The 22,527-nt window shown below is 37.5% G+C and overlaps 2 protein-coding genes across 2 annotated transcripts; both read right to left on the minus strand.

Moving 5' to 3' along the window:
- Positions 1–2,089: 2,089 nt before the first annotated feature.
- On the minus strand, positions 2,090–8,803 carry LOC109103404 (putative RNA-binding protein Luc7-like 1). Its single transcript, XM_042764087.1, has 10 exons — positions 8,234–8,803; positions 7,227–7,321; positions 6,973–7,071; positions 6,776–6,886; positions 5,746–5,889; positions 5,408–5,584; positions 5,151–5,335; positions 4,146–4,175; positions 3,918–4,055; positions 2,090–3,148 (listed from the first exon to the last, which is right to left on the minus strand). The coding sequence occupies exons 1-10, from the start codon at positions 8,292–8,294 to the stop codon at positions 2,929–2,931; spliced, it is 1,260 nt and encodes a 419-aa protein (XP_042620021.1). The 5' UTR covers positions 8,295–8,803; the 3' UTR covers positions 2,090–2,928.
- Positions 8,804–10,258: 1,455 nt separating this feature from the next.
- LOC109106953 (methylthioribose-1-phosphate isomerase) lies at positions 10,259–22,385 on the minus strand. Its single transcript, XM_042764098.1, has 6 exons — positions 22,012–22,385; positions 20,066–20,289; positions 19,060–19,229; positions 18,809–18,985; positions 18,505–18,729; positions 10,259–14,298 (listed from the first exon to the last, which is right to left on the minus strand). The coding sequence occupies exons 1-6, from the start codon at positions 22,141–22,143 to the stop codon at positions 14,165–14,167; spliced, it is 1,062 nt and encodes a 353-aa protein (XP_042620032.1). The 5' UTR covers positions 22,144–22,385; the 3' UTR covers positions 10,259–14,164.
- Positions 22,386–22,527: the final 142 nt, after the last annotated feature.

The raw sequence follows: 22,527 nt of genomic DNA on the forward strand, positions 1-22,527 counted from the left end.
TGAGAGACCGAGAGAGCAATGCACTGTAACACACGTCTGCAGGATGTGACCGTGTGTGAACTCACAGTGTGTGTGTGTGTGTGTTTACATGTGTTTGTGTTTTTGTGTTTGCAGTGTGCTGGGCTCTGATGTGGGGAATACAGTTTTCTTACATTGACCTCACACACACTTCTGACAATCACTGAGCAGGTAAAACATCTGGGGTCAGTAAGACACTTCATGCTTTTATTCAGCAAGGATGCATTAAATTGATTAAAAGTGACAGTGAAGACATTTATAATGTTACGAAAGATTTCTATTTGAAATAAATGCTGTTCTCTTGAATAAATCCACATCCGTGAATCCTAAAAAAATCTAATGTATCACAGTTTCCACAACAATATTCATCAGCACGACTGTTTTCAACATTGATAATAATCAGAAATGTTTCTTGAGCAGCAAATCAGCATATCAGAATGATATCTGAAGGATCATGTGACACTGAAGACTGGAGTAATGATGCTGAAAATTCAGCTTTGAACACAGGAATAAATTACATTTTAAAGTAGATTTACATAGGAAACCGTTATTTTAAATTGCAATAATATTTCACAATTTTACTGTATTTTTGATTAAATAAATGCAGCTCTGTTGAGCAAAAGAGACTATTTTCTTAAACATTAAAATCATGCCACTTAAGCAAATGATCAGCAAAAGGAAGCGCCTGATCTTCAGAAAATGCTGTTCATATATCTCAAGCTCAAACCAAATGTCACAGAAACCTTTATTTTGCTACTTGTTACCAAAATGGCACTCACATGAAAACTGATTAAAACCCTGATCTGTGTGCTATCATTAGCAAAAAATTAAAATTAAAAATTAAATAAAAAGCAACGTTTCTAACTTTTTTTCCCACTTTTCAAAAGTACAGTTAATTTCTTTTTGTGAAAAACTGTAATGGGGCAAAAGTGAGTGTGTGCATGTTTATAACTGAGTAAGGCTCTCGCTCACCATCAGTGACCAGGAAACAGACTTTCCCCAGGAAGCAGAGTGCAGATGAGTGAGAGAGCTTTCCACTGAGAGAGAGAGAGAGAGAGAGAGAGAGAGAGAGAGAGAGAGAGAGAGAGAGAGAGAGAGAGAGAGAGAGAGAGAGAGAGAGAGAAAAAGAGAGAGAGAGAAAGAGAGAGAGAGAGAGATCCGTGTACCTGCGCTCTGACAGCAGATTCAGTTCAGGCACTTTGTATGTTTACCAAAAAAAAAAAAAACCCGGCGCTTCCTCCTCGCGCTTATTTTTCAAAGTCGACGCGCGACGCGCGTGACATCTCACCGCGGCCGCGCGCCCCACCATAGAGTGCGCGCTGCTGCCCTCGCGCGTTCAGAAGCCGCCTAACACAGTTATGATCTTAAAATTATTGATCTCAAACTTTTAATTTCGTCTTTGGAGAAAACGGAAGGGTTTTTATTAAAATTCAGATGTTTAAACAAACAAACAAATAATGTTTTTTTATTTTTTCCTGAGGTCTATGCTCGCACAGAATGAGGGTTGCCAGGTTTTCACAATAAAATCCGCCCAATTGCTACTCAAAACTAGCCCGATCGCGTTACGTGGCGTAAAATATACGTTTTTGTCGGGTTTCTTCGTAAAATTCTTATTCCAGGGGATAAATATCACGTTATTGCTTCAACCCGCGGCAAGTGTTAAGTAGACCAATTCAATTTACACCTGGCAACACTGATTCATACTCAATGTGGTTTACTCCGATATGTTATCAGCCATATCAAATACTGAGAATATGCTGACCTGGAATTAAAAAGCTAGTTATTATTATTATTTTTTTACTAATTGATTTTGGCTTGTGTAATCTAATGTGTTAAGATTAGATTGAGTCAGTGATGTTTAACTACATTTTGGACTTCAATAAATGAATTAATATAGATGTAACATCACGCAGCATTATAAGTGTGGTGGTCTTCTGATACTTTAACACTTTTGTTTCATTGCAAACACTGGTATTTCCGTGCAGAAATGCAAATAAAGTATTAACACTCACATTTATTTCAGCAATGGCAGAAAATGGATTCAAATGAGTTCTCAAGAAGACTGAAACGCTTTAAACAATGAACGCAAGAGATTTATTATTTCATAGCATAATGACAAGGCAAGATGAAGTTTCAAGACAACCTCTCAACACAGCAAAATGAAAGAGTGTTAAAAGGGGAAAGAGAAACTCGCAGACATCATGGTACCATGAGAAATAACCCAAGCCGAGTTACAAATGCGTGTGGTTATGTGTGAAAAAACGGGTGTGGGTTTTGTGGAGAAAAAAAAACAAAAACAAAACATTTCTCATTCCAGGTTTACTGCTCAGTTCAGCTCTTAGTTTAGATTCATATCAAATGAAATCAGAGAAAAAAACAGGAGACAATAATATCCACATCAAAATAATCATTTAAGGAGCTTTAATTATTTAAAAAAGAAGAAAAAAAAAATAGTAGCCAGTTTAAAAGGATGAAAAAGACTTCTCCGGTGGTGGTTTCATACTCCTGCAGGTTTACCTTCATCCACCTCTCCTTATTCTGCAACATAAAAAATAAACTACTTCTAAGTGCACTCTTCTCCCTCTACAACACTTCTGTTCAAATGTTCTTTTGGTTCGCTGACTAGTTTGGATCAACTAGATCAAAGTATGTAACTCTTGCTGTCTGAAGTGTCATCTGTATCTCAAATATTGATGCTGGTCTCTCTCACACTCACACTCACACACACACACACACACTCTCTCACACGCAATCTGTGACTGGCTTCCTCTCTAGCCGCTGAGCTTCTACTGATGTATGAGTAACCGGACGGCAAGCTCATCCAGTTATTGACAGATCAGTGTGGGCGACTGCCGGCTATGAGAAGGAGCAGGGATCGGTAGCTACAGTAAAGTATCTGAATCTTTCCCTCTAGATCTCTCCGGACTCTCTCTCCTCGGAGCTGGAGCGCTGATCTCTCTCCAGCGACACGGATCTCTCCCGCTCTTTCATTCGGCTCATGTCTGGGGAGACGGGGGATCTCTCTCTCTCCATGTCCCTGCGTCCGTTGTCCCACCATCTCTCGTCTGCGGCGTTCTCCCGCAATCTCTCCTGAGGCTGATTCGGCTCCGGGTCTCTGGTGTGGGAAGACCTGCAGAAATGTATCAGTAGTGAGTGTGACAGACAGGCAAAAATGGGAATATATATATATATATATATATATATATATTAAACAATTTATTTTAACCAAGTCATTACTTTTTCATATCAACACAAATATTTAATCACATATTTAAAAATAATTATAAATGGTATAAATTACAAATATTATTTTTATTAAGTAAAAATAAAAATTCCACATAAAAAATAATAAATACATTTTAAAAATGTTAATTTAAATACCAAATATAAATGTAATAATTTAAAGCTAATTTCAAATTATTAAAAATAGTTTCAAATAATTAAAATTCCAAATATAAATTACTTTTAAAATCTACATAATTCCAAATCAAAATGTAGTCATTTAAAAGTAAATTCTAATTATTTAAAATGCTTTATTTACAATTGATCATGACCATTTAACACAAAACACAGCATTTATTTTAATTGAACATTGGTCTGATTGTCAATTATATTGTATACACTTATTTTATTTAAAACAATGTAAATTATTTAATAATGATTTCCGTTACTTTATTTCAAATTGATCTGGCTCTTAAACATGAACTACGACCATGTAACACACCACGTGTATTCCTTTTAATTGAACAACACTGGTATCTTGTCGTAATGTTGTTCATTACACTGATTTGACCACATTAATCTGTCCTTGACTATGGCAAAATCACTGTAAATCATGCCCTGTTGCTCAAGTGTAATAGACTCAGACAGGTCGAGTCAAGCTGACGTTGTTGTGGTACCTCTTCCTTTTGCTCCTGTGTGAGTGGGAGCGAGAGCGATGGCGATCTTTGTGCCTGTGTTTCCTCTCCCTGTCTCGTTCCCTCTCTCCATCTTCACGGTGCCGACGAGAGCGATGAGAGGACGAGCTTCCTCCTTCCCTAAAAAGCAGAGCAAAATATATATATATATACACAGTACATACATATGATACTGATCCAGATGTTATTAGATAGGAAGCTGGTCCTCACCGATATCGCTCACCACTTCTGGATCTGGACCTAAAGAGAGGGATGAAGAATAACTTAACGAAAGACAATCATGATAAAACACTTGTGCATTTCTGTGTTACAACAAATATATGTTTTTTTTATTTAAATGTCAGATAGTTCAACTCTTTAAAAATGTTCTCAGGAGTCTCTGTGTGATATTTCACATCTTTAAAGTATGTGTAACTACTGCTTTACTACACCTCCAAATTAAATAGCAAAAACAAAAACATAAATTGATCATTGTTCGTTAGATTTGGCTTATTTTTAGTTCTTGAAGTTTTTAAGTTACTATTAGATTCTGAATCTATTTGGCTGTTTAGTCTATATTATGAACTGACTTGAGCTAAACAATGACACTACTGTCTCTTTAGAGCTGCTTTATAATTGAATTGAGTTCGTTTCATAATGAACTTTGCCATATCAACACTGTTACTGAATCAAACATAATGACACTAACTTTGCATCACTGTTATTGAATCTTAACATGAATGAATCAACATTAAAGTGAATCTGAAATGAATCACTACTGTCTTCTGTAGAGATGCTTCATAGTTTGAATGAGTTAATTTCATACTTGATGAACTTTGCAAATAACTGTTACTGTTATTGTATATCTGAACTGAATCTGAACTACTTGAATCAACACTGAATATAAAATGAATCAACACTGAACTGAATAATGATACTACTGACTACTAGTAGAGCTGCTCTAAAGCTGAAATTGAATTATTTTACAACCTAACTATTTCTTTTTTATATTGCCTTATTTTACTGTTTATTACTGTGAAGCTGCTTTGAAACAATTAGTATTGTGTATAGCACTACAGAAATAAATGTGGCTTGATTTGTCTTGACTATTAAGGCTCAACTAATTGGAAGCAAAATACATAAATATCAAGATACTTTTTCAGCTATAATATAAAGGCCTCTTATGATTTCAACACATTTTGGTGAATGAAATGAAAGCAGAATACAGAGACGGACCTCCTGCGTTCCCTCTCTCTGTCTCTCTCTCGCTCACGCTCGCGCTCTCTCTCTCTTTCTCTCTCGCGCTCCCGCTCGCGTTCTCTCTCTTTCTCCATCTCCCACTCTCTGGCTCGCTCCTCTTCTCTGTCACGCTCCTCTCTTCTCCTCGTGCGCATGCGCTCCTGTTTCTCCGTCACAGCTTTCTGCAAATCACAGATCGTCAATGAAGAGCCGCGCGACAACAGCCCGACTGAGCTCTGTGTGCTCCATCTTACCCTCAGTTTTTCAAGTTTCTCACGGATTTCGATGAAACCTATATGAAGTTTCCCTCCAAAGTGGTCAGCGAGGCGGCGGTCATTGTCGTGGAGACCGAGGTAAGCAGAGCAGACCTCACACACACGCAGCTTCTGCTGCTGGAAGCTGGAGGCTGGCATGGAGTTGCGGTATATGTCCTAAACACAACAGCATATTTACTTGAAATAATGCGATTAGAACGCCACAATATTTTTTTACACCCAATCAAACTGAATTTGTGATTTAAGCTCTACAGGTAGTAAGGAGGATTACAATGATATTTCCACCTGGCCCTCATGACCTTTGACCCCACACTGACCTCTGCCTCTTTCTTCAGGGTGCGTGTTTTCTCCACCTTCTCCAGCACCTGCTGCGCCTCCTCCACGTTCCCCTCGCCGCCCAGCTGCTCTGCACGCGCCAGCAGCTTCCCGATCTCCTCGTTCAGCTCGTGCACACGCTCTGCCTGCCAATCAAACAGAAAATCAGAGAACATGAAGAAGACTTAAAGTTACAGCTGTAAAAACAGACAAGATTCATAGTAAGGGTCAGAGAGTGGGGCAAATGGGCATGACAAATAAAATTATTTGTGGTTGAAAATAACAGACTTTCAATAACGTTTCAAACTGATCTCAGACATAATAACTAAAGGCTACCAAATGGCAAGATATTATGGAAGCCTACTTCTGCCACACACACACACACAAAAAGAACAAAAAAAGGGATTTTTTGTATTTTATTTTTACTTTCTTGCAATCACAAATTCATATCTCACAATTCTCAATCTCACAACTTTTTTTTTTACTCATAATTCCGATATTTTTTTCCTCAGAATTCAGTTTACACTTCACAATTTTGACTTTTTTCTCAGAATTCTATGCTAATAATTCACAATTCAGACTTTTTTCCTTAGAATTCTGACTATCTGCCAATTTTGACTTTTAGTTAAAATTCTAAATAAAAAATTTAAATTAGAAAAGAAAACATCAGATTTGTGAAAAATAAAGTCAGAATTGTGAGATTTTACAATCTTTTTTTTATTCTGTGCTGGAAACAAGGTTGTGTAGGATATGATCCCTTAAAAAAAAAAAAAAAAAAAAAAAAAAAAAAAAAAAACAGAATTAAGTGGATTTCTTTTCTGATTGCATGTATTTTCTATCGAAACAGGAAGTTGGAAAAGGACACACTGAAGGGCCCATTTATAACAGAGCTGTGGACCAGGACTCACTACTCACTGGTTTGTGAACAAAACGCAGGTGTGTGAAACTTCAATATGAAAATGATGTGCAAGTGAAATCTCGTGTTGCAGAGAAACGTTTAGGGACTCCCCACCGCAGATCATCAGGTTTTACCTTAGCAGCCACTTCAGCGCTGATCTCTTCCTGCGTTTCGGCCAGACGTTTCTTGGCCAGTTCAGTTCTTCGGTCACAGTCTGCGATGAAGGACTGCAGGTGCTCTGCGGCCTGAGGAGACACGCCACAATCAGCCATTTATGAGCAGCTGACACACACACAGTCAAATGTATATGAATGGAAGGGTTTTTACTCACATCCAGCTCAAAGAAATACTCCTGCTGTTTAGATGCGATCTCGTAATCTGCTCTCAAAGCGAGATCGTGAATCTTCACACACTCCCCCAGATCCATGCGCTACACAAATACAACCATTTAGAAACCTCAGATAACTTTTTTAATGTCATAATGCAACCGTGGCGTAGCATGAATGAAGTGCTGCAATTAACAAACAGGTTTTAGATGAGTAAAGTCAAATCCACAGAGATGAAGAATGATAATGAGACACTTACGGTTCCAGACAGTATGTCATGTGGACACGACTCCAGCAGATGACTCTTACACACCCGCTCGTCCGTGAACTTGATCCGCTGTCTCATCGTGTCTCCTGCGAGAAATCAGATCCACACATTATGAGCATCAAAACAATTCATCTAACCATGATTCTCATCGTGACAAACAAACAATGAGACACACCATTCAAATGAACAGCCTTGCAACAATTCATGATTCTCATTTTAAAAATAAATCATGAAAATTATGAGAATGTTGATCAAATTACAATTTTGACGTCATTATGCCAAAAAAAGAGAGAATAATTATTTTAATAATTTTGTAAGATAATGTAATTATGTCAAGCAAAACATGTGAATCATGGCATACGAATCATCATATTCATGACTCTCATATAACAATACATTTATGACTCATTTATAATGATCTCAGCCAAACCATAAGAGTTTTAACCGAATCAACAAATTCATCAATGTTATAAAATCATGTCAATCAAATAATGGTGTTTACAAATCATGTAATTAAAAATAAATAAATAAAATAAATAAATTAATTCAAAAAAAAAAATCTTAATAAATAAAATTATGACAATTTCAGTCAAGTTACAGATTTCACAAAATCATGCAATGTCAAATTAACAGTCAAATTCGGGAGAGTCATGATTTTTAATTAAATTAAAATCTGATTAAACTATTTATCGTGCGAAATAATTAGAATGACTTAATCATGCCAATCAAAGAGTGAGAGTAACAGATTACACAGTCATGGCGAGGAAATCATCAATCTGACGTGTTTCCATCAATCCGATCACTGAGTTCAGAGATATTAAATGATTTAACCGACCCACGAGAGCAATGAAACACATGAAAACCGTGACTTTTTAAACAGGTCTGTATCGATGCATACAGTATAAATCATCAAACGGAGTCAGTTAAAGTAACGAATCGCTGATTGAATCAAATGCATGGTTTAGTTTCGATTTGACGAGACCGAAAGAAACACTCACCATCTCTGCTCGTGCCCATGAGCTGGTCCAGCATGGCTCTCATCTGCGCCTGGGCCGACATCTTCACCTGTTTACCTCCGTACACGTGTTGATCCTCGAGGCTGATGAGTTAAACTGACGCGTTTATCTAACTCTTCGTACAGCAGGCCTCAACACAAACGGCCGCCGAGAAGACAATTCACCTCCTGTACCTCACTAACACACTTTCTACTGACACCAGGCGCACTCCCGTCTTTCAAATCCTCCGGAATGCGCAGTTTTTAGTTGAAATACGCTGAACTCAGTCAGTCATAAATCAGTGAGTTAGCATCGTGCGTTAGCAGCAGCGGCTAACTCTTCCCCAACGCCCCTCAGTCCGCCTTATGTGCGCTTATTTATCAGTCCTAGCGCTGCTTTATCATCCGAAGTTCAATATTTAGTGTAATGGTCCATATTCGCAAAGGTTTGACAGTGTTTATTTGGTGTTGCTTTATTGTTTTATGTTATTTTTTTTCCTCTCAGACAGACACTTCCGACCCGCGCACGCAGCTCCCGCTCGGTGACGCGACCTCGAGGAAGTGGCGCAGAGCTCGAGCGCTGATTGGCCGACGCGCGGTTGACATCATCACGTCGGCGCCGCTGCGCGAGTGTGAGGTCATCAGAGCATGTGGACCAACCAGTCCATGCCTAGTTTTCGCTGCGGAACTCATGTCTCAGTTTCTTTTTAATTTATACGTTTTTTTTTGGCATACACAGAGTGCTGGGTAGATTACTTACAAATTGTAGTCCATTACTGATTCCAAATTACAAGATAAAAAAAAATGTTCTTTGTAACGTAATCCATCACATTACACATCTGATTACTTTTAGATGACTTTTGACCTAACGTGTTTATCACATTGATTTAACCAGGATAATCGTGTTCCATATTGATGTAAAAATACTGAGAGAGAGAAAATTAATTCCATTCATTGTTATTATGGATGAAAAAGAAAAATTAGGGAGATTCAACAAATTATGAATGATTTACTGCTGTGTGAATATGTAATCAGTAAAAAAGTAACTACTCTGATTACGGTTACTTTAAAATGTAATCTAATCTAATTACAAGTACTTAATTTTTGGAATCTGATTATGTAATCCAGATTACATGTAATCAGTTCCTACCCAGCTCTGTGTATTCATACATACGGTTGTGGTTAAAACTTTGCAGAATCTGCAAAACGTTAACTATTTCACCAAAATAAGAGGCATCATACAAAATGCATGTTATTTTTTATATAGTCCTGAGTAAGATATTTTATGTAAAAGATGTTTGTGACAAACTAATAGCTGATTTTATAGAAATGACCCCTTTCAAAACTCTACATACACTTGATTCTTAATACTGTGTGTCGTTATCTAGATGATCCACGGCTGTATTTTTGTTTTGTGATGGTTGTTAATGAGTCCCTTGTTTGTCCTGAGCAGTTAAACTTCCAGGTCTTTGGATTTCCAACAGCTTTTTCATATATGAACCTTTTCCAACAGTGTATGACTCTGAGATCCATCTTTTCACACTGACAGCTAATGGACTCATACACAACTATTACCAAAGGTTCAAAGATTCCCGCTCTAGAAGGAAACACGACGGATGCATTTAGAGCTGGGGGGTGAAAACTTTTTGAATTTGAAGATCATGGTAAATTGTACTTATTTTGTCTTCAGGGACAAAGTATCTTCTGAAACTGATGAGTATCCTCTGTAGCTTCTGAAGGGCAGTACTAAATTAAAAATATGATGTTTAAACAAAATAATCATCCGGTTCAAAAGTTGTCCACCCCCAGCTTCCGTCATGTCTGTATCTGACAACGAAAACTTGACATTTTAACTATAATGTTTTAGGAACGAGGGGGAACCTGGAAATTCTTAAAGATATGATATGTTTTAATAGTATAATCAAATTTTAAAAGATCAAGCACTATTTGAGTACTCATTAATATTTGGTCTCCTTGTTAGCATCTCACAGGTCAATAATTACCCAAGAAATGACCACAGACACAGCAGTATTGGTTCTCTCTGTTTATTGTACTGATGTGGAACAGACATCTCTTAATTTATGTATGTTGTATATTATATCATATGTATAAAAAACATCCAGTCTAATAGTTTTTTTTTTTCTCCAACTACTTCCACAGAATACAAAATCAAACTCAGTTGTGATTATCAATTAGAAGAACGAGAACAAACAGAAACACAAAGAGGTCCTCTCAGACGGACGTCTGTCCACCGTCACGCTTCCCACTGATCACAGTCACATTATCGTTTTGGCACCAGAGTTTCCTCTCATCACATTAAAGCACATGGCAAACATATGAGCTTATTTATCAGCTGACCGTCCTGTATTTGGGTCGTCTGGTGAAGAAGAAAACGTCCCATCTACCTCTCTCTCTGTGTTTGAATAAAGATTTATTCATTTTTGCATTACATTAAATTTCCGTATAATACAGAGAGAAGAGTCCATGAACGTTTACAGCTTTGGCACACCAGCTAACTGCTTGAATCACAGTTTCTACAAGAGCCAGGCCGTGCATGTGAAGCGCTTCAAAGCATTTCGTCTTAAATGTTTTAAATCTCAGGCATTTCTTTGCTTATATTGTAGATTTAGCCTCTTAGCTGTCGAGTGGCGAGTCGTGTCTAAAGAGGGCCTCTCAATGTAAGCTTTTTAACAACAGATTCATCACCAAGAATCACAATTCATGGATATACAGTGTATAGATATACATAAAACAAATCATCAGCTCACACAGTCCAATTAAAATAAAAATACTGTGATGTGAAAAATAATTTTGTACCTTCAGAACATTACAAAGCCACATGGATGACTCCGATGCTACACTATGTCTTTCCATATTTCCTATTCATAGTTCTGGTCTTAAAAATCAAAGAAATTAAACAGTTTTGAGCTGTATTATATGAGAATTTGGATTAAAAAAATTAGACAAACATGTACAGCTGCTCTAAGTGTTTTGATGCTACATGTTTTATTTAAACAGATGAAACTGTAAAAATGAATGTGCATTCAATACCGTGTGTGATGCAAAGTTATTATCTAAATAATCCATAGATATGTATAGATAGATGTCCTATAAGAGTCTGTTTCTATGGGCCTCTATATGTAAGCCATCCGCTATATTTGTCAGTAAAAACTGAGAGCAAGTTGCCTGTGCATTGCAACTGTAGTTGTACACATGTGAGAATATCTGTATCTGCAATAGACTTCAGCAGATGATTTTTCTTAATTAACACAATACAAGAAGTCGAAGCTGTAGGCTAACATGATGTTTAAAAATCTGTAACATTGAGTTAATACATATTAAAAACACAAACCAATACACTATTACCTGTGAAAGTTTATCCAGTTTCTTCTGCAATTACAATTTTGACAGTTTTTACATTCAGAGGCTAAGCAATATTGTTGCATTTTGAAACTCATTGATTGTTATTGTGAGTGACCGTTCCAAGATTGCAGACATCTACCTATAGATATCTATAGCTGCGTCCCAAGTGATGCACTATACACTATGTACTCACTCATGTAATGTATGAATTATATAAGGTTATTTTGTCATTCATAATCAGAGTCTGAAAGCCCCTCCCCCTTCGCTACGCAATAAAAGATGCGACAACTGAGTGGATAAAGTGTCCAACATTCATTTTTTTTCTTTCTTTTTTCAGTTATTTAAGTGCATCATCCAGGTATTTATAGTGCACTTTTTCTTTTTGTAATTTTCAACACACTACTCGCAGTATTTATACCACAAAGCATCATAGAATAGTGCACAAGTGCGGGATTTTGGACGCACCATATGCCTTTATCATGCCTTAGACGCCATTTTGGATTTAACGCGGATGAAAACGAGGCTGTGCAGTCATGGCACACATCATATAAAGGTCATCATTTTTTGACAGCTCACAACTTTCAAACTGTTCTATGGTGTTTTCGTCTAGCGAACATTTTATTCGAAGAGACGTCTCATCGGCTGAACAATCGGTTTGGTGTTAAACAACAGTTTAAAAGGGGTACTATGATAAAAACAAAAAAACAAACAAACATAAATTCTGTTACTTTTCATAAGTTTATATGATGGGGTTGCTATGGTGATTTCAGAAAGCCGTAAGTGTTCTCTGAGCCGTGGGCGTGGCTCCGTCTCATTCAGCCAATCGGACATCAGTGGGCGGGGTGTTTTTGCTGGTCTCGTAAGGCAGTGAGGATTTCGGGCCTCGTTACATTCGATAACACGGAGCACAAGCCCAGACCAACTCACAGCGCTGATCCCGGATCAGACCCGCACTTAAACCCACAGTGGCACGCGTCAGCATCAGTTCGGCGGTGTTGTGCCAAATTCTGCACCCCTGCCAGATTCGTTGAAGTCACTAATTAATTGCCTAATCTTTACCCCTCCCTCACTCCTACTCCTAAACCTATAAGTACTAGAGGGTGCAGAATTGGGGACAACACCGGACTCTGACCCGAGGTCAGGCAGCCGTGCCTGCAGACGCTCACCCAGGCTCAGCTGTGATCGTGTTTGATAGTTCTGTGTTGTATTTACTTACACAACAAGTACGGTTGTGTAAGTAGAGTGGAAGTACTAGAGGAGTCTGGGATCTCTTCTGAGGTATTGTCTAACATCTAGCTCCATAGCACCATTTTCCCACACCTTGATCAAATACATCTGCCTAAATGACAGATTTAAAGAAATACCGCAGGTTTAACTCGAGCATCTGTGGTTGTACGTGAAAATAATTTGTGTTGTCAACCAATAGAGCTCGAGATAAACCTGAAAACTGCAAGTGAAGTTCAAATCACTGACCGGTAATTGTTCGTTTTAGGCAGATCGACCATTCTGGTCTTTATTACTTCATTCTAACTCACTGTGTTTGCTTGTAAAGCTCAAATAACATTAAAACTCTCTGCATACGAGTGGTCATTCTCTCTGTATTTGTTTTATTTGCTCAAAGGCAGGTTTTAAATGTCTCAATGTTAATCTAGCATTTTGATTTAGTAACATGAGATAGTTTGTTCAGCTGGCACTGCCTGGAAAAAGACTGGCGTGCTTATGTACAATAAAGTACATTAAAGTACAGCCTATATCTGAAATGGGCTTAGTTTTTCAAATCTATTATAACTAATAAACAGTCGGACCTGTAAGGGATAGTCTCATGAAAACACTTCACCTCAAAACAAAAGAAAATATGGCGTTATATTTTGCAATTAGTTTTGCAAAAAAAAAAAAAAAAAAAAAAAAAAAATGAAAATAATATCAAAACAAGAATTAAAAACATTTTCCCCTTTAGTGTAATGCAAAATATTTTCTCATTAGAAATGCCAAAAAAACAAAAAAAAACAAATTACGTGTACTTTTGAGAATATTTAAAATATTTTTTTATTAGGTGATGAAATAAGACCTGGACAAGCTCTGGACAGGTTTCGTGAGATTCCCCCTTAATGGACAGCAGTTGACCCGTATTTAGTGCAAGGCTTTTATTTTGAAATACTCTGAATGATCTACACCGTTTAACATCTCTGTGAAACACTTCCTGTTAAAAACTGGAGCTGAGCCAGATAGAAGGGAAAAAACGAGCGGAAAGGGAACAAATGACCAAGGTTTTCACAACGATGAAGACAAAAGACATGAGATGATGTGACATGAGCTGTACACTCAGAGAGAAGGAGAACGTGTGTGCGTGTGTGTGTGAGTGTGTGTGTGAGAGTGTGTTTACAAGCATCCCTGGGTTGTACAAGTGTGTGTCACATGGTGTTATTCCACTTTGAAAGTGTTGAATTGAATGGAGCGAGCCTTGTATACCTTGCTAACACCTCAGTGTCGACGCTTGTGTGTGTAATTAAAGGTGCAACTTCCACCACAGTGAGGTGAAAACATTAGGAGCGCGCCGGAGGTGAGAGGCGCCTTACAGAGCGGTGAGTCTCCCCGTCAGAGCGGCCTGCAGTTCAGACGGCAGGAACACGCCGAGCTCCGTGATGATGCCGCCGGTGATCAGCTGGTGAGGAGTGACGTCAAACGCCGGGTTCCAGACGTCGATACCTACAACAGAGAGAATCAGTCTCATTTCAGTCAATGATATATTATTAGAACTTATGGTAATCTTTGAATTAGATTTTATTTTATATTTTCTGTTTGCACTTTCATTTTAGTTAAGTCTTAGTAAATTTGTTTTTAATTTTTTGATTTTTTTCTTATATATATATATATATATATATATATATATATATATATATATATATATATATATATATATATATATATATATATATATATATATAAAAATATATATATAAATATATATATATTTTTTTTTCCTGTACAATAATAATAAAATAATAATAATAATAATAATAATATTATTAGTTGTTATTATAGTACTTAAAATTAGAATCAATTAAAATAAGAAGTGTTGCTTTGGCAAAAAGCTAAAATAAAATAAGTTAAATAATTTAATTTATATTTCAGTTCTTTCAAATAACATTTTTTAAATTGTTTTTATACTTAGTTAACTATCTCTGCTTTCAAGGGTTTACACAGTCAAAACTTTTCTGATTGCGGATTTAGGTACACTTATTTATTTTTATTTTAATGCAATTAATACTTTTATTTAAGCAAGGACATTAAATGTATCATTTATAAAGACATTTATAATGTTACAAAAGTTTTCTATTTCAAATAAATGCTGTTCTTTTGAATGTTCTATTCATCAAAGAATTCTGAAAGATAAAATGCATCACAGTTTTCACAAAAATATGAAGCAGCAACTGTTTTCAACATTGTTAATAATCAGAAATGTTTCTTGAGCAGCAAATCATCATATTAGAGTGATTTCTGAAGATCATGTGACGCTGAAGACTGGAGCAATGATGCTGAAAATACAGCTGTGCATCACAGGAATCAATCACATTTTAACATGTATTAACAATAAATATTTAAAATTGTAATAATATTTCACAATATTCCTGTTTTTACAGTATTTTTGATAAAATAAATGCAGTCTTTGTGAGCAGAAGACACTTTTTTAGAAAAAATTTAAATTAATAGAGTGGTGTGAATCACTTGTGGATTATTGTGATGTTTTTATCAGCTGTTTGTACTCTAGTTCTGACGGCACCCATTCACTGCAGAGGATCCACTGCTGAGCAAATGATGTAATGCTACATTTCTCCAAACCTGTTCCCATGAACAAACATATTAACACTGTACTATTTTACTTTACAGACAGAGAGACAGCAGTCTAGCTCATAACTGTCTGATTCGTGGTATTTCTCTTCAAATATAACAGACATATAACCGTTCCAGTCAGATAACAAGTTAATTTGTTGAGATGAATTGATTCCCATGCTGATCTGGGACCCGCGTTCCCGTCTCAATCTCCCGGTCTTGTCTGTTGTGCGTCAGACAGCAGAGTTCAAGAGAGTCTCTCCCCCTCGAGACGCCGGCAGTTATTAAATACTGCAGCTTTAATTAATCTGATGATTCTGGATCCTCTCTCTCTTCTGTTTTCACACATACGGAGGATCATTCCTCCCTCCCTCCCTCACTCCCTCGCGCTCATATCAGAACCATTTAATTAAAGCAGCTCCGCTCTGTTTCAAATCTCACTTAAGCCCTGAGGTCACATACGCACACATGCTAATCATCTTTTTCTGTTTTTCTCACCCCTTCTTTACCATAAAAAAACTCCTGTTGCTATGAACATTTACAAAAATAAATAAATAAATAAAATAATAATAATTCCAATTAGCCGTTTACTGTACATGGAGATGATGCAAAAACTCATTTAATACACTTACACTACCGTTCAAACGATTGAGATTGGTATGAAGTTTTAATGTTTTCAGTGTGTTTGCTCACCAATGCTTCATTTATTTAATCAAGTATACAGTAAAAGCATTTTCAGTGTGTTTGCTCACCAATGCTTCATTTATGTGTTTTCTGTCTGATTGTATGTGAAAATTTGATTCCTGTGATCAAAGCTGAATTTTCAGCATCATTACTCCAGTCTTCTGTGTCACATGATCCTTCAGAAATCACTCTATTATGCTGATTTACTGCTCAAGAAACATTTCTGATTATTGTCAATGTTAAAAACAGTTGTGCTGCTTCGTGTTTTTTTGGAAACTGTGATACATTTTATTTTTCAGGATTCTTTGCTGAACAGAAAGTTCAAAAGAATAGCATTTATTTGTAATTGTTAAAAATGTTTTTGCTGTTTCTTTTTTTTTTTGTAAAAAAGGATTCTTTGACGAATACTTTGAACGATAGTGTATACAAATAAATGCTGTTCTTTTGAACTTTTTATTCTTCAAAAATTTATAAATGTATATATGTATGTATATATATATAGATTTATAGAAACATACTTAAATTTCACAAAAATTCCCATGAGAATGCATTTATTTATTTATTATTTTATATTTGGACCTTTTTTTTGACGGCCGATGCCGATATCTTGGAAAGCAGGGAGGCCGATAGCCGATATGAAGCCGATATAATTATTATTATTTTGGACCTTTATTATTATTATTATTATTATTATTATAGTATTCGACTAAGTTTGCAAGGTTTGTGGAATTAAATGTTCATTAGTCATTCAAAGATTTGTTTAAATTATATAAATGCATACTTGATTAATGCTGACGGCAAACGAGAAAGTATTATAATGTTTGCCTTTCTATTACTATTAATATAAAAGCAATTGTTATAATACTTTTTGTATACATTAATTTCTTTGTTTAACCGTTCTGATTATTAGACAGACTTCTATCCGTATTAGACAGAACTGTTAACGACAGTAAACAAGAGGAAGAGTGTGAGCACTGTGTGCTCTGGCGCTGCCGCTCTCAGCAGTTTAAATGTTATATTAGATTATTGGACAGATTTGTATAGCAGAAAAACTTATCGCCTGATGCTGATATTTGAAAAATGCCAAATATCGGCCACTAATTCTCACAGTTTGATTTTTTTTTTTTAAATGTGTGACATTAAAGGCAGGTAAAAAAAAAGTGGAAACATAAATTATATTATTTATGCCCAGTTAATTGCTAATAAGTGTCTAAAAAAAACCTAAACTTTAACTACTTTATCTATAGACAATCTTTAAAAAAAAGTGGAAAACATAAATTTTATGTTTATGCTCATCCTTGGAAGTGCTTATCTGGGAATTAGTAAAAAAAAAAATTGGATCAGTGATATTTTAGTTTTATTTATATACTTTTTATTAATATTGTGAATTAAAAATTTTTTTGTTATTTTTATTTTTTTTAAATTCAAGTTTATTTCTTAGTAATTTTGTTGTTTCAATGTATATTTTTTAATATTCCGATTTAGATTTAACTTATATATTTCAGTTTAAGTATGTTTTATTCCTAGTAAGTAAGAATGTAACGATTCACTCAACTCATGATTCGATTCATGATACTGATTTCACGATTAGATTTTCTCCCGATTTCTTTCTAAACAAAATTAGATTTAAGACAAATTATAAATGAAAAGGTGTCCTTTTATTATTGCTTGGACAAAGTGCTGCCCATTTCTTTGTGAAACAGAAATATGCCAAATAACAAAACTAAATTGAAATTTTAGACAAAATTTGCTCCAACTTTTGTTTTGAGAAACTGTACTATTCCTTCCTTACATTTTTATATAGCACTTTTCTGGGCACTCAAAGCGCTTTACATAGAAGTGGGTAATCTCCTCAACCACCACCAGTGGTTTATACTACATAAAACATCTGCAGGAAACAGACAGCAGATGCTCTGAATGAGACGCAGATTCACTCTCTGACAGCAGGAGGCGCTAACGGAACAGCAGCCATACAGCGTTTCCCTGGTTACCGCTGTAAACAAACCAGTGCAGCACTTCGAAATAAAAAGAGAATATCATCTAAACTTTTCTAAAGACAGTCAGATACCTCAGAGATGCATTCATATAAACTCCCACCCCTAAATGTATCGTGATTCGTTTAGCATCTCAACTTGAATCGTCAAATATTTGAATCGATTTTCAACTGGCTCGCAGTGAATCGTAACATCGCTACAAGTAAGCAATTTTAGTGCTTCGGTTTAAACTAAATGAAAATGTGAATGGTCTCCTCTGCAACTAACTAAAAAAGATTTTCATCTATTTCTATTTTATTGTAATGTTTTCCGGAGTTTTAGTTTTCAAACTAAACTGCTTCGGATCTTTAAATCTGTGCCGTTTTTGTGTGCAGTGTGATAATTTTGCACTGTACACACTTACCAGGAGCGGCTACAGGAACTCCATTGATGCTGGTGAGCTCCTCAGGTGGACGTTCCTCGATCACGATGTCTCGTCCGCTCTCCAAACTCAGGTCGCAGGACGTGCTGGGTGCCGCCACGTAAAACGGTACCCCGTGATGCTTAGCCGCGATGGCCAGCTGATACGTGCCCACCTTGTTCGCCGTGTCACCGTTGGCAACAACCCTGTCCGCTCCGACGACGACAGCTGTGTGCACACAAGAACATTAACATCTGACAGACCTGATATAGACATGAACCTCAAGCGAACCGACTCTTCCGGTCACCTGTGATGCCTTTCTCCCTCATGGCGAGCGCCGCCATGCTGTCTGTGATGAGGGTGGCCGGGAATCCCTCCGCCACGGCCTCGTACGCCGTCAGCCGGGCGCCCTGGTTGTAGGGCCGGGTCTCTGTGCAGTACAGACGCTTCAAGCGGCCCAGCGTGTGCAGCGACCGCACCACTCCTGCACGGATCAGTTACAGTCATTATCAGCCATCATTCTTAATCTCTGCATCAGTTAAAATCGCGCGGACTGACCGAGAGCCGTGCCGTATCCCGCGGTGGCCAGGCTGCCGGTGTTACAGTGCGTGAGGATGGTGACGGAGTCTCGCGGGACTCCGGACAGGATGTGCTGCGCGCCGTAGTTGCCGATTTTTTTGTTGTCGTTCACATCTCGCTCCAACATCTCCTCAATCCAGCCAATCACGCTGCAGCAGGGGCGTGGCCAAGAGACAGACACGTTAGAGGAAGATAAAAAGGTAATCAATGCAGCACTTCATATTAAGCCTGTTAGGATCATTTGTTTATTTTTTTCCTGGAAATGAAATGTTGTTAGATATAACTGCTATTAACGACTTAAATTGTATCTGAATAACATTTACACAGTAAAACTGAAAACATACAATAACAAGTGTAATTTCCTTTAAGGCTCTTTAATCAGACATTGCACATAGTAGAAAAGTGTGTAAATAATTTGAAATATTTTAAATACTACTTTAAAAATTATTATTATTTTTTTTTAATAGAATGTAATTTAGAATTAGCCTTTATTTTTAGGTTTTCTGTTTTAATTTAATTTTAGTTTACCTTTTTAGGAATTTTATGTGCTTTTTTCTTTTCTTAATATTTCCATTTAGCTTAATTTCTAATTTTTATTTCTTAATATTTATTTCAGTTTTAGTTTCAGTAATTTTAATACTTAGCCTAAATTTAAAGAATAAATTGTATTTGCCTTGGCAATTAACTGAAAAAAATAGTTTTTTCATCTAAAATATTTATATTTGATTTCAGGTTTACTTCCATTAATACACTATTTTAATAGTTCTAGTTAACACTAACAACACTGACACAGACACTATGATCTGAGTTTGACCTTTCAAAGGTAATAACGCTGAAAACAAAGCAGAATATACCCATCTTCTCTGGAATATCTAGCTCACCTGCTATTAACACAAAACTCTAAATATCTGTCAAAGATGACATTTTTTGAGATATCCATAAATCTTCACGTGCAGATTAAACATCATGTCTGTTGTATTGTCACCTGTCTCTCAGCTGCTCTGTGTTTTTCTCCATGCTCTCATTCTCTGTGAACTCCATGAGCTCGCGGGCGGCTCGGCCCATGTTGACCGCCGTGGGTCGCGCAGACGTCAGGTGGCACAGAGAGTCCCTGATGAAGCACACGAGGTCGTCGCCCCCAGCGCCCGCCCGCAGCTCCACCGCCAGGCTCAGGCACCCCACGATGGCCAAGGCAGGAGCCCCGCGCACCTGCAGGGTGAAAGGTCAAAACACCACAGAGTCAGAGCCAAAGGAACGCCAGGGCTTCTCATTAAGAGCCTCATTACCAGGAGCTTAATTTCACACGCCTGCTGTCCTCAGAGATGATCCATTTAAATTTAAATTGATTTAACAGTTCCATTCAGCTCTAAAACCAGCTCACTGGAATGAAAAACTAGTTTTTTGAGGGGGTGAAAAGCCCCAAAAATGTATTCATAGTGATTAGAAACACATGAATTGGTTCACCGCTTTGAGTTAAAAAGACACACACTCGAGGATAATTCACAAAACCCATTTTACTTTCAAAATGTTATATATTACCAGGAAATTCAATTAAATAAATGTGCAAAAGTACTAATCACTTTTAAATTTCCATTTAAGAGTTTCAAAGAAATTACGGAGTCATCCGGAGTTCACAGTAATCACACTTCAGAGGTTATTGAAGAACTACAAAGAGAAGTTACGGTAAGCATGATGTCATCATTTCTTTAGAACTCGGAATTCTGCCTGCAATGAACAATCACATCATTCTGACATCATCCAGTTCAAAGAGCTGATTAGATATGATGTCACAATGTTCACCCAGAGATGAAGATTCTCTCATTCACTCCCCCACGAGTTGTTGAGCACGGAAGATATTCTGCAGAATGTTGGTAACCGAACAGTTGACTGTTAACCACTGACTTCAATAGAATAGTACGGAACAGTACCAACATTCTTCAGAATATCTTCTTTTGTGTTCAATGGAAGAAAGAAACGAATACAGGTTTGGAACAAGTAAATGTTCATTCTGGGTGAACTGTCCCTTTAAGAGTTGACTATTATAACTTGAAATGGTATGTAAACGTTTCTTTGTGCAAGCCAGTCTTGAGAATGTTTTTTTAGACAAACAGAGAGTAAAGAGAGGCTCTCTGGTGGACGACTGATCGTGACTTGATTGTCATTTCCCGTGCATTAGTAAAGATCTCGACAGTGACAGCGGCTGGCACAGGACCCAAACCCCCGAATCCCCGGCTTATCAATAATTCATGCGAGATATTTGCAGAAACGACTATTAATGAAGCGCAGACACGGCTGCCGGAAAGCCATCACCCCAACAAATTAATTACGCACTACGTTAATCAAGACTTGAATGGCTGGAGAAAGAAAACCGGGGGTTTGCGAAACACCTTCATGACGTCACAACGTGTGTTCGCGAACGATAAGGGAACGTTCACACGATACAGGAACGGTTTAAAAAGTTCAGAAGATTCAGTTAAAAAACACAACAACCAAAAGCGTCTGTGCTACACGTTTGTGAACATACGAACAATTAACAAGATTAAATACAGTGCTTAAGACTCGAGCATGCATTACTACAAAAAAAACAAAACAAAAAAAAAAAAACATATCGCAGACTGAACGCAAGTAGCGTTGAATGATGTGCAGCAGCATCATTCCAGAACAGAACAGAGGCCAGCTGGGGTTTATTAATGACATCACATGGTGCTTCCTTCGGTTTAATCACTTAATTTCTTATGGTAGAAATATATTCTTCCAGGTCACGGGGACTTTATATTAAGCGCAGGCTATGCGGATCATACATGCACACGCATGAACAAAGCGCGACCCCGTGCTCTGATCCGACACAAAGGGGCCTCTACCCGGTTTCGAGATGGTCGGACGTGCGTGAACGGAACCGGGCAGAGGATCCGTCGATCGGGCCTGCCGTACCTTCATGCTCTTGATGGCATCATATCCGTCCTGCACCGAACGGATCTCCTCGTACACGGTCTCGTGCGGCAGCAGCAGCTGGTTAAGGATCTGCAGAGACCCGGACCGGTACCGGATCGCTTCCAGCGTCATGACCCGTATGAGAAGCTGCGTGAAGGTATTCCGGGAGCGCTGGCGCCGATCTGTGACGGGTTCCGTCGGTACTTTTCGCGTCCGGTGGCTTCGGGGTGTGTTAAAAGCGGGGTGAATCGTGAATCGCGAGGTGTGGGCGTAGTTTAAAAGGCCTGCACGGATCGGAGAAAATAGACGCACCGATCACGGAACCGCGTGTTCGCTGTGGAGGAAGCCCCGCCCTCTTGATCACGCCTACTCCTGTCAGTCATTGCGCGCTCCCGCATTGTGTGCAGCGCATTTGATATTCAGACGAAGCCTTTTATTATCCTTATAACTGCGGCGAAGCAACAATAAAGCGATTCAGACTATTCTTAGCGACTGAATGGAAGCATCCAATGAAGA

This window comes from Cyprinus carpio, chromosome A1, assembly GCF_018340385.1.
Source record: "Cyprinus carpio isolate SPL01 chromosome A1, ASM1834038v1, whole genome shotgun sequence".
In the NCBI taxonomy this organism is placed as follows: Eukaryota; Metazoa; Chordata; class Actinopteri; order Cypriniformes; family Cyprinidae; genus Cyprinus; species Cyprinus carpio.